The 10,966-nt window shown below is 49.4% G+C and overlaps 1 protein-coding gene across 1 annotated transcript; it reads left to right on the plus strand.

Annotated features, from left to right (window-relative positions):
- Nucleotides 1-8,171: 8,171 nt before the first annotated feature.
- Nucleotides 8,172-9,644, plus strand: GIQ15_05849 (oxalate decarboxylase oxdD; the record flags this gene model as incomplete). The annotated part of the gene is made up of 5 exons (XM_033553266.1): nt 8,172-8,295; nt 8,367-8,605; nt 8,680-8,873; nt 8,925-9,267; nt 9,330-9,644. 5 exons carry the CDS (start codon nt 8,172-8,174, stop codon nt 9,642-9,644), a joined length of 1,215 nt encoding a protein of 404 aa, XP_033404410.1.
- Nucleotides 9,645-10,966: the final 1,322 nt, after the last annotated feature.

Here is a 10,966-nt window from a genome sequence, read left to right on the forward strand (position 1 = left end):
GTGGTATTATGTAGGTATTCCGAGAAGAGATAGCATAAGTAAAAGGTCCTTCAACAGAAAAGCGCGGAGTACTCCGTACTCCGTACGGGGTAGTCCGTACGGTGATAAATCTTTGTGTAAGGGCCGAATTTTGTATGGGATCCTTCCACGGCATTTGTATATTTCTGCTTAGGAAGGCCTGGCTGGTTTAGATCAACAGATGGTGGAGTCAGGCCTGGTATACTCGCCATCGGATGACAACACTCATATACTTGCACAACGGTGTCGAATCAGTACTCCATACGTTCATTGTATTGAGGCACTATTCTCCTGCCAAATATTTAGTTAGTTTGTCCGTGGTTGTGGCTCGAGGAACTATAGTTCTATGCAGATGCTGGAGATGGATACGTGCCGAAAATATATGACAGTAACTTCGATGGTAGCGCCATAGGTCATCTGGCTTGGGCTGTAAATTTCGAGAGCCCTTTATGCATCGAGTAGGTTCTTTGAATGAGAGTAGAAGAGAAATTGATCTTGACTATGCAGTGTCTGCCTTCCTTGCTCATTGTAGACGAAGTAGACTGAAGGCAGGTCGTGGAATGTAAACACAGCGTATTCCCCTCTGCCTAGCCTATATGAGACATACTTACCGCCGGAGAGGGTGGAAGGACGATATGAAGCATTGGATGTGCTGAGATGTCGTTGTCTTCTATGGCTGTGAAAATAAACAACCCGGTGTTGTCGGTTCAAATAAGCTCAGCGGGTACAACGGCTGCGGTGGGTTTCTTTAGGTCGCGGGCCTGGTCTGCTTCAACGTCCATATTCTCGCTAACCCTGTTCTTATCCAAGAGAGATACAGAATATATCACCCTTAAAAGCATCATCTGATGGGTATGGCCACATGATCAAGTATCTGTCTTGCGGTTGACGTTGACATATCCAAATATAGACTAAAAAAAAAAAAGAAGACCGTGATTTGAGGGCTTGAAGGTTACTTTTAACGGCGCAGCGGCTGAAGTCATAGTACCTTTAAAAGGAGAAAAAGCGGCCAGTGAACGTCTATAAAAGCACTCGCCATGCAAGGCGAAGCTGTCCACAGTTTCTAAGTGGAAAGCATGAGAACCTATGGCTGATCCCGGCCCAACCTCTAATGTGAAATCACGCCTATTGGGCTACGGGGCAGAATGTGTATAACATCGAGCCAACGAGCTGCAATTTCACCACGGCACACAGGCCTTTCCTTTTTCTTGTAACACAATCCCCCTAAATCTTGCTCGATGAGGCTGGTTATGAGGGGGCTAGACGAACGGTTATCTTGCTGCTGCGATGGCAGCGCGAAGCAGGAGAGTCTCATCCTTCTCCGGTTCTCATTATTTTAGAATTCGACGATCCTTCCGGGGGTCATAACTGGCCGTGACGATGGGCTTCACAGATGGCTCACTATTGTCCTGGCTGGGGGCGCCTACCCTTCTCCTGTTATTGATATTCTTACAGCAACTCAGCCTCGTGGCATCTACCTCGAGCATCGCGACCTTCACCGATGAGAGTTGCCAGAACTCTCTAGGATCGTTCGATGGGCCAAATGGATATCCTAATGGAACGTGTACGAGACTTAGACGGGCCGGAAATTTTGGTAGTTTCCAGGTTGTTAACCTTGATGAGGGCTGTGATGGTAGGAAATAAGCAGCCCATTCTTTATCGCGCGAGCTTCCTACGCTCTCCCAATAACTTACTACCCAGCTAGGTAGTAAGCTATCATCGTGACTCCGTTCGCAATATATACTAACTTTCGTTTCCTTGCCTTTCTTGAAGTGACATTATACGGCAAGGACGATATCGCAGACCAACCGTGTTCCTCTTCAGTGGTCCAGTCCGCCGAGATAGCAATATGCTACAATACATCATGGATATTGTATAGTATAGACGAGTGCACCGCCCCAGTCCCAACTAGGACACCATCGGCAAAACCATCGTCAAGTCCGGACATGAAGCACGACTATACTGGCACGATCGTTGGATGTACGATAGGTGGCGTGTGCTTGATTGGAATAATCATTAGCATATGTTGGCTCTTTTTCGTGTATCGTCCTCGCCGGCGGAGTAATGGGGGTTTGGAGCAAGCGGCGCCACAAGAGAAAGGAGACGACGATACGGCGGATCGAAGGACTGCGTCCGAAGTTTCGGGTAGTCCTGTGACAGTCATGAAGAAACAGCCGGTCGTAGAAACGAGTCGAGACTGGAGAGAAATATCGGAATTAGAAGGATCTCCTCCTCCTCCGCATGATCCTATCGAGATGGAAGCGCATAACCCGACCCCTCCCTTTCCGACCTTGTCGAAATAGGAGGCCGGTAGATAGAAAAAAACGGAGGACGCGGCGCGGGGTTCAGTCAAGACAGCCAAGTCCCGACAAATGGATATTCAGAGTGTTTGAATGTTGTTATTCTCGAGGCCTTGGGTTGAGACCTGTTGGACACTTGTTCTCTTCTCCTCGCATACAAACGTAAGAGCCAGCGGGAAGTTTAATGTCTTTGATCCAGAAGGGTATCAATGGGCTGAGATTCATGGCGTCGCCAAGTTTGTTGTCAAGACTTCTATATCTTTTCATTCTCCTTCGCATCCTAATTACCCGTCCAATTTCCGGGAAAATTCCATTGCCAATATTTTTGAGTATGCAGACTCTGTGAGAGTGGACTTCAAATGATGCACCGACACTCGTTCGTATTTGCCATATATGGTAATATTGTATGATCTACAGGGGACGGAGACTTCTTCTACCAAGATCGAACTCAAAGCTCACCGGCTGCAGCAATACGGAGTAAGGAGTTATGGTTTGCAATTAGTGAAAGAGTTAGGGTAGTGTGCACACTCGCATTATATTTCATGGATAGCTTGATGCTCCCTGCATATGTAACAAGATATAGCACGGGGATAGCTCTTGTCCAAGTTGAGGCCGATGAGAATGCCGATGGGGATGCAACGTCGGTGGCCCTTCAACACGACTGCCTATCGGGCCGTGTCTATCGAGTGGGGGTGACAATATCGTGATAAGAGAATAATATGTACTCTGTCGGTCGGAATGAATATACGGCAGAGTGCTTCGTACTTGCGGCCTGGCCGCTAGATCATGGAGTATGGGCTGACGGCCTCATTGGTATTCATGTAGTGGTCCACATAGTAGCTGCATCGGCAACAACATTCCGCTACAAGTCTTAGTGATTTCAAAGTTCTGGTGTTAGTTTTCCAAATTCCTAGGGTATATGCATTATCGGTCATGGAGGCCGTCCCTTGAGTCGAAGAAAAGGCGTGGGAAGGAGATATTCAGGATTAGGCTGCATTCCCGTACATGGCAGAGGAGGAGTCGGCCAGCTAAGTGACCAGTCGACTGGAACAATTTTCCGGGCTGTCAAGGTATAGTCGCACTAGGGAGAGCTTTCCAAGCTTGACGACAGGGGTGAATATGTATATACATGCCTGCTCATTTGTCGGAGATGGACTGGTCGCCATCCGATGAAGTATCAATCCCGAGACAGACGACTAATGCGGAGGAGTGTCGAGGGTCGTCCCTCCAAGTGGCCCATGTACATAGCAGATGGTATAGTACCTCCGGAGCATACAGGGATTTGAAGCCGCCTATTGAAACCAATTGAGGAGAGATAACGGAAGGTTAAGGTGTCCACAAAGGCCAATTGCGCCATCAACCATGCAGAGCTATATCATATACGATGATATAGTATAATTCAGATGTTGCCAACGACTGCATATGGTAGCAGTGCTAACGTCAACAACCAGGCACTTAGGTACGGAGGAGAAGTGTGCTATTTTTGCAATAATATATAGGTTAAGGGGAAGACTTACAACCCGCTACCCCCTGTCTCCACTGCACGGGTGGACATCAGGACTAAAGTGATTTGCTTCATTAGCGTGTACAGGGATGAGATGCAAGAAAGTAGACTATTGAAGCGAAGGAAGGGTGAAGACTTCCAAAACTGGAGAAAACTTGGGCGGTTTAACCTTTTTCCGTCTGCATCTCAGCATTAATGAGAGCTACAGCTTCAAGAACGGGTTCTGAGCAGCGAAAAAAGTCCCACAATTGTGTCAGATTCGCTTTTGGCACTACCTGCAGAGTCCGACTGGTGATTCTTGGTCAGAGATTCAATCGCATCAAGCTGTTTGCTATCGCAAAGTGGTCCGCATTAACGCCATCGGGCCGAAATTGGTGCCTGAATCAAGTTCGGCTCGGCGGTCAGGGAAGCCATTGACCACAGTAAACTCTCGCTACCATTCTGTAAACTCACCGAACGGCGTTTATTGAACACCGGAGGTTTCTCTTCGACAGTAGTCTAGTTGGCCAGGGGATCGCATTTTGTCGATGGAGTCTAAGCCTAGGCTTTTCTTTATCCTCCGGGCCATCTTTTGGCGTGCGTCAACCCATTCTTAAGTCCGTTGAGGGATATATCGTAAACATGCATATGTATGAGAAGAGTGGGCGGGAGGCGGGAATGACATGATGACAAGACGAAAAAGTCCTGGCCATGGTCCCCTATATACGGGGTCCGGGGTAGACCGAAGAAATCGCACACGTATGTATTGGCAAAGGACGAACGTACGATATGTGGTTCGTGATGAGAGATGTGAAACTCTTTTTCAAAATGACTAGGGAAATAATGCCAATGCTTGAGTATATGCATTCGAGACGACCATGTTGCGATGCATTCAGCTTGTCGTTTCGCCTCTTTACTCGGCTACCCCCGCGGAGAGCTCGCGTGTCAGCAGCTGTTTACTCCGTACAACGAGAGGAACCGTCCAAATGCGAGCCAGCGTGTCAATATGCGTATCTTGTGTGACCTTTCATGCAAGGCGTTCCCTCAGGTTGGTTGAGTAGCATTGCACTTAAGCAGCTGATCGCCACATGCCGGAGGCGCGGCGCGGGGGTGAATATGAAGGATTTGGCTATGTTTAGCAACAAACAAAAGAAAGAAAATGGTGGCGCCATTGATTTACTCTAGACGTAACAAGCTGGCCAGACATATGGCGCTGACATGCTTGTGTGCATGTCTTCGGCCGATGTATGGATGAAGAAGCAGTGAGATTCTTGGCCTGCGTGGGTGTGGGATGCACGGCTTCGGCTCTTACGTATCACAGAAGTGTCAACCTCGAAACTGGCCCAGAGAAGAATATGGAAGAACGTTGAGATGCAGAGCAACGACCAGGGCAAGGGAATGGAAAAGGCTGAGGGCTCGGGTCTGCCCGAGTCCATCCTCCTACAAAATCGACAAAGATACCGCCAGTATCCAGGATCGAGGGCTCCACCTATCGAGTAGATGTACAAGAAGATGCAAATGCACTGCGCACTACCTGGTCATCGTTAACGGTTTTTCACGACTCTTGGAAACTGCACCTCCGACTCCATGGGGAAGTCTGCACATAATCCTCTTCCTTGCCTTTTCATGATGGATCGAAGGGGAAGGGAAAAGGGTAAAAAACAACCCCCCTATATAAAAATTCAAAACATTAAAAAAAACAAGAAAAAAAAGGAAAAAAAAAAAAAAAAAAAAAAAGGTCGGTGCAGAAGCTCACCGCGAGCATTTGTCCCCCCCTATGCCGAACAGGTTCACGCCAGACGATGGACGTATCGACTGGGGGAAGAGGGCAGTCATCTCGCATCCCCTCCTATGAAGGAGAAATGGTGGAGTCCAGCAGAGATCAAGACCGCTTAGTAAGGTCGTTCCCGAGTGAAGAATGTCGGAGCCGTTCGTATCGATTGACTTTCCTGGGCCAATCTCTGAACCAGGGGAACAAGTATAAGGGCCAGGGATCAGGGAGCCAGGGATGAAGGATCAGGGATCAAGGAAGCAGCGCCAGTGGAGCTGAGATAGTGGAACAGGAGGCCCCTAGTGGTGGATAATTTTCCCTCCCGATACGACCTTTCAGTCCGCCGAAGACAGGCAGATCCGAACAGGGAGCAGGCTAATTTCCAGTTTGCCCAGCAGGCAGGGTAAGGTTAGACAATTAGCATCTGCGTGTTTGATCATCCGACCGCGCGAGGATCGTTCCCAGGATTTTGTATCAAACTTGGTGATGGCTGCGATGCTGGCGATGAGAGACGATGTTCACTGCACGGTCCGTCGCTGTCCCATTCGCATCCCGCGATCGAACGGAGGAGACCAGTCGCAGATGCGAGATGATGTAAGAGCCGACGCTGAGATCGAAGCTGGACGTATCTCGTCCTGATGTTTTTTCTTTTTGCTCTTTTTGGCCTTTTTCTTCGGTTGAGCCTCGGGCTTACCACGTGACTGATCGATCGGGCGGCTTTTTTTTATATATTGATAGAACAGGCAAAAACAACGACACCAGAACAACGACAGAAAAGATAGCAGCAACAATACGGACCCGCTCGTGTCTGGTCGCAAGCCATCAGATCGCGGATGAGTTGCCCCTTGAGAGAGCAACCAAGAGCATCACCAGCAGGCGGTAGACGGACTGGGATCCTGATACCTAACTCCTCTGGCCATGCACGGCGGGGCGGCCCCGGGAGTCCCCTGTTCAGGATAGCCGAATTTACCCCCTTTTTTTTGCGCTGGCTGGCTCATTCTCCTTCGGTGGGAATTGCTGGCCATCGCTGGTTCGTCTCGTATACTCAACTTAGCCCCAGACTCCGTGGGTGGCCACCGGACTCGCTGGAGCATTTGCTGACGCCGCCAAGTCGCGCGCCCAGCACGCCCTGCTGGGTTCCGGACTGCAGCGCATGTCTGGGTCAAGCAGAACAGAAAATAGCAACCCTACGAGCTTCCAAGAACATGAGTCCGCTCTCTTTATATACATACATACTGACTCAGGCAGTCTTGGTTGATGATCCGAACCGGCCGACCGACGGATTCCCACGGCACTTTGCGGCCCTGGATATAGTTACGTAGGCCAGCCATGACGGGAAACCAGGGGACTTCCGAACGCAGTGGTCCGATGAACGTTGAACAACCCGATCGTGTTGAGTCGTGTTTGTGTCGTGTTGTGTCGTGTCGGCTCGAGTCGTCCCTCAAACCTGATACATAGTCACGGCGGAGACATGGAGTATGGGCAGGCGTTGATGTGGTAAGTGTAGACGCGGGAGGCGACACACATCTATTCTACTTACAACAAACCTCTTACGCCCAAGAAAATGGTACACCTTGGCCGAAACTTCCGCGCTGTCGAGACATGAACATGCATCCGCTTGGTTGTACACCACCTTGATTCTTGGTTGCACCAGCATCATCTTCCAGAAGCCATGAGCCATGAGCCATGAGCCATGAGCCATGGTTGCCATCACGTGGAGCCGTACATCGTTGCAAATCAGACTGAGATTGCTGTCCGAGGCGAGCTTGGTGGAGTGGCCACCCCGGCTTAGCGTGCTATGTATAGCCCGCTCGCCAACCATGTGGAGGAACCTCTCCAGCAAAATGTGGAACCGAAATTGAATGGATTAAGTTGAAACACCAGGCTGAAGCTTGACCAGCTTAACAATCCCCGCCACATATCCAGGCTGAATTTACCACACCCCCAGACCCGGACCCTAGTACACGAAGCTTGCGATGCAAAAGAAAAAATGACAGGATGAAAAAAAGCAAAATGATTCGAAAAAAAGATAGAGTTCGACAGGGTCTGAAATAGCTCCATGCTCCAAATTTTTTCCTTTTTGGTTGCTTTAATGAGACAGACACTAGGTGTCTCATACGACTTTTTCCTCAGTGAATCTGTACTGCCAAACTCTTGAACGTTCTTGGGTTTCTTAGCACTCGGTTTTTTCCTTTTTCTCTCTTTCTCTCGGCCGCTCTGGCTTGAATTGGTGAGTAGTGTTTCCGCGGGCCGACAGCCTGTTTCAATCTGGCTACGAGAGAACAAGAACATTATTGGTATAGGAACCAGGGTGGGGGGAGGGGAGCGTAGCTAGGCGCATGATAGGCCTTGCCTGGCGGATACCAGTGGCCTTAGCCACGTTCGATACGGAGGCTAAATATATATATATATATACACATTACGCTGTCGACGGATTTTAGATAAATGAGCACTCTTGCAACCCTTCAACAACTGCTTTGTGGAACACATTCACATCCACTCCTTTGAGGATAACCATTATCCGTCCTTCCTCAACATATAGACAGACGAAAAAGTCGAACGGGATTGTTTAATACAAAAGTTGGGAGTTTCACAGAAAATGAAGTATGCTTCAGTGTTGGTGGCCGCGCTTGCTGCGCTCGCAAAGGCCAGCGGCCCTATCCCCCCAGGCGGAATTGTTGGTCAACCCATTACCGAGCACGGAAAGGGTGCTGTCTTCTCTGGTATGTACAATGCAATCATCCCCAAAATCGTTGCCCATTGCCCATTGCCCATTGTCGCTAACGTACAATAGGTGGCACCAACCATGAACTCGATCTCCAAAACCCAAGCAACATCAACGCCCAACCATCCAGTGACAACGGTCTCGTGCCAAACCTGAAATGGAGTTTCTCTCTGTCCAAGACACGAATGTTCTACGGTGGTTGGATTCGTGAGCAGGTCATCCAGGATCTGCCTACCAGTCACGATATTGCCGGCGCCCAGGTTCATTTGATCAAGGGTGGTATCCGACAGATGCATTGGCACAGAGTTGTATGTTTTGCGCACGAGCTCTTCCCCAACTGATATGCAGTGAATTGTTTGCTGAGACTTAGATTTCATTGTAGGCTGAATGGGCTTACATCTACGCCGGTACCTTCTTGATATCTGCCGTCAGCGAGGACGGCAAGTTCCAGCTCGACAAGCTTACCGTTGGTGACATGTACTACTTCCCCAAGGGAGCTGCTCACTCTCTTCAAGGCCTTGATGATGAGAACGAGATTCTCCTGATCTTTGATGACGGTGACTTTGACCGTGTCGGGTACGTATTCCTTTGCTTATCGGCTGCATTCCCTTTCTAACACATGTATAGAACCACCTTCATGGTTGCCGACTGGATCTCTCACACCCCTAAGGACGTCCTGGCCAAGAACTTCGGCGTCCCACTTGGAACCTTCGACAAGACCTACAACCCCGACCCAGCTCTCATCAACTCTACCATCAGCACCCGAAATGTCACCGGCCCCAACGGCGTTCTCGAGGGCAACAGCTCCTATACCTTCCACATCAGCAATGCTCCAGAAATCCAAGTTCCCGGCGGTGGTGGTACCATCCAGGTTGTCGACTCCAAGAACTTCCCTATCTCTAAGACCATTGCTTGCGCTGTTGTCCGCCTAAAGCCCGGTGGCATGCGCGAACTCCACTGGCACCCAACTGTAAGCTCTTGATCTATCTCCATCTACCTTTATGGATCTTATCTAATTATACTTCCTTCTAGGCTGAGGAATGGCTCTACTTCCACAGCGGAAATGCCCGCGCAACTGTCTACATCGGTGGTGGCCTTGCCCGAACTTTCGACTTCACCTCTGGTGATGCTGGTGTCTTCCCAGACAACTCCGGTCACTACGTCGAGAACACCTCTGACACCGAAGAGCTCGTCTACCTCGAAATCTACAAGGCCGACCGTGTCGCCGACGTATCTCTCAGCCAATGGCTCGCCCTTACCCCCGCCGACATCGCTGCTGCTGCTATCAATGTGCCAATTGAGGTCATTGAGAACATCAAGAAGGAGAAGCAATACATCATCGCGTAAAGACGATGAGATATGCGGAGGTGCAGGCACCTCAGACAACCTCTGAGAACACCTTCTTTACTTCCCTGTAATTTTTTCCCCCATCACTTTCAACCCTCTTTTCCTCTCCGATTCCCGTCCTGTCTGGATACATTAATGACGCCTGTCCATACCTTTACTATTTCCTTCCAACTTACCTTTCTTGCCTGCACATACGCTATATTTGTCTACTGCTGGTACGTCTCTCACTTTTTTTCCGTTGATATATATCCTACCGTCCCATGTTATGTCTACTAGAATTTGCACATAGCCAAACTGTTTGTCTTTCTCTTATCTCTCTGTGAGCAAGATATACGGTTTCCCTGTCATCCTCTCTCTCTTCCTCTCTAGGAACAAAATCAATATTCAGAAAACACACCAAAAACATCACATTTACTCCAGTATATAGAATCAAAATATCATGTCGATCACTCTGACCTTTGCATGTTGTAAAAATGCAACCCCCCTGACCAATCGCTAGGATAGACGTTCTTTTTTAGCAAACTCTGCGCTACCATAACCTTTTTTTACCTGCCAAAAGCACCAAAAGTACGAAGGTTCTTGCACCGGCTTTCAGCCTCGGCTCTGTGAGTACGATAACTTATTAATAGGGATCCTTCGGCGTGTTCTTGGTTATGGAGTATACCAAGCAGCAGCCTTGTCCATAACACGCCGTCAAACACGCAGATAAATCGAGAGAGCGCAGGTATTGGCTCCCTTGCCACCTCAACGTGGCAGGTCAATAAAATATCGATTTGTCGTCCTAACCGAGCCTCGAGATACGGAATACTCCGTAGCTACAGCTGCGGCTGTACTCGAGCATCCACATTCCTTCCCAGCCGTACCTATTTCTGGTCATAAGATTGTACCCTCTGGTAGTATCCAATAAGGCAGTACAAACTAACTACTTCGTGGAGGCTGGCGGGCGATCCAGATACATCGTTCGTGATATTACTGGCCGGCGCCTTTTTTTGTGTGAAGATCCCCCTTCCTCAAGGCATAACAGGCACACTCGGGGGCCAAACGTCTTCCCTCATCCTCCATCGCGTGCTGAGCCGTCCTCAATTTCTCCGCAGTTTCTCCTCGCCTGGCATCGCCACTGGATTCTCATCCCATCCACCAGAGAAGGGAGCTGAAGGGCAGCCGAGCGCGAACTACCAGACCGCCGCGCAGCCCAACGCCGTCTTTCCCGGGCCGGATTATCAACATGGCTGGCATGCGTATCGGCTCATGCTGACTGCAGCCAGGAGTACGGAGCAGACAGGGCCGCCGAATAACGGCTGGAACGAGGCATGCCAGGAACC

The sequence above is a fragment of the Arthroderma uncinatum genome (assembly GCF_011692745.1).
Source record: "Arthroderma uncinatum strain CBS 119779 chromosome Unknown scaffold4, whole genome shotgun sequence".
Lineage (NCBI taxonomy): Eukaryota > Fungi > Ascomycota > Eurotiomycetes > Onygenales > Arthrodermataceae > Arthroderma > Arthroderma uncinatum.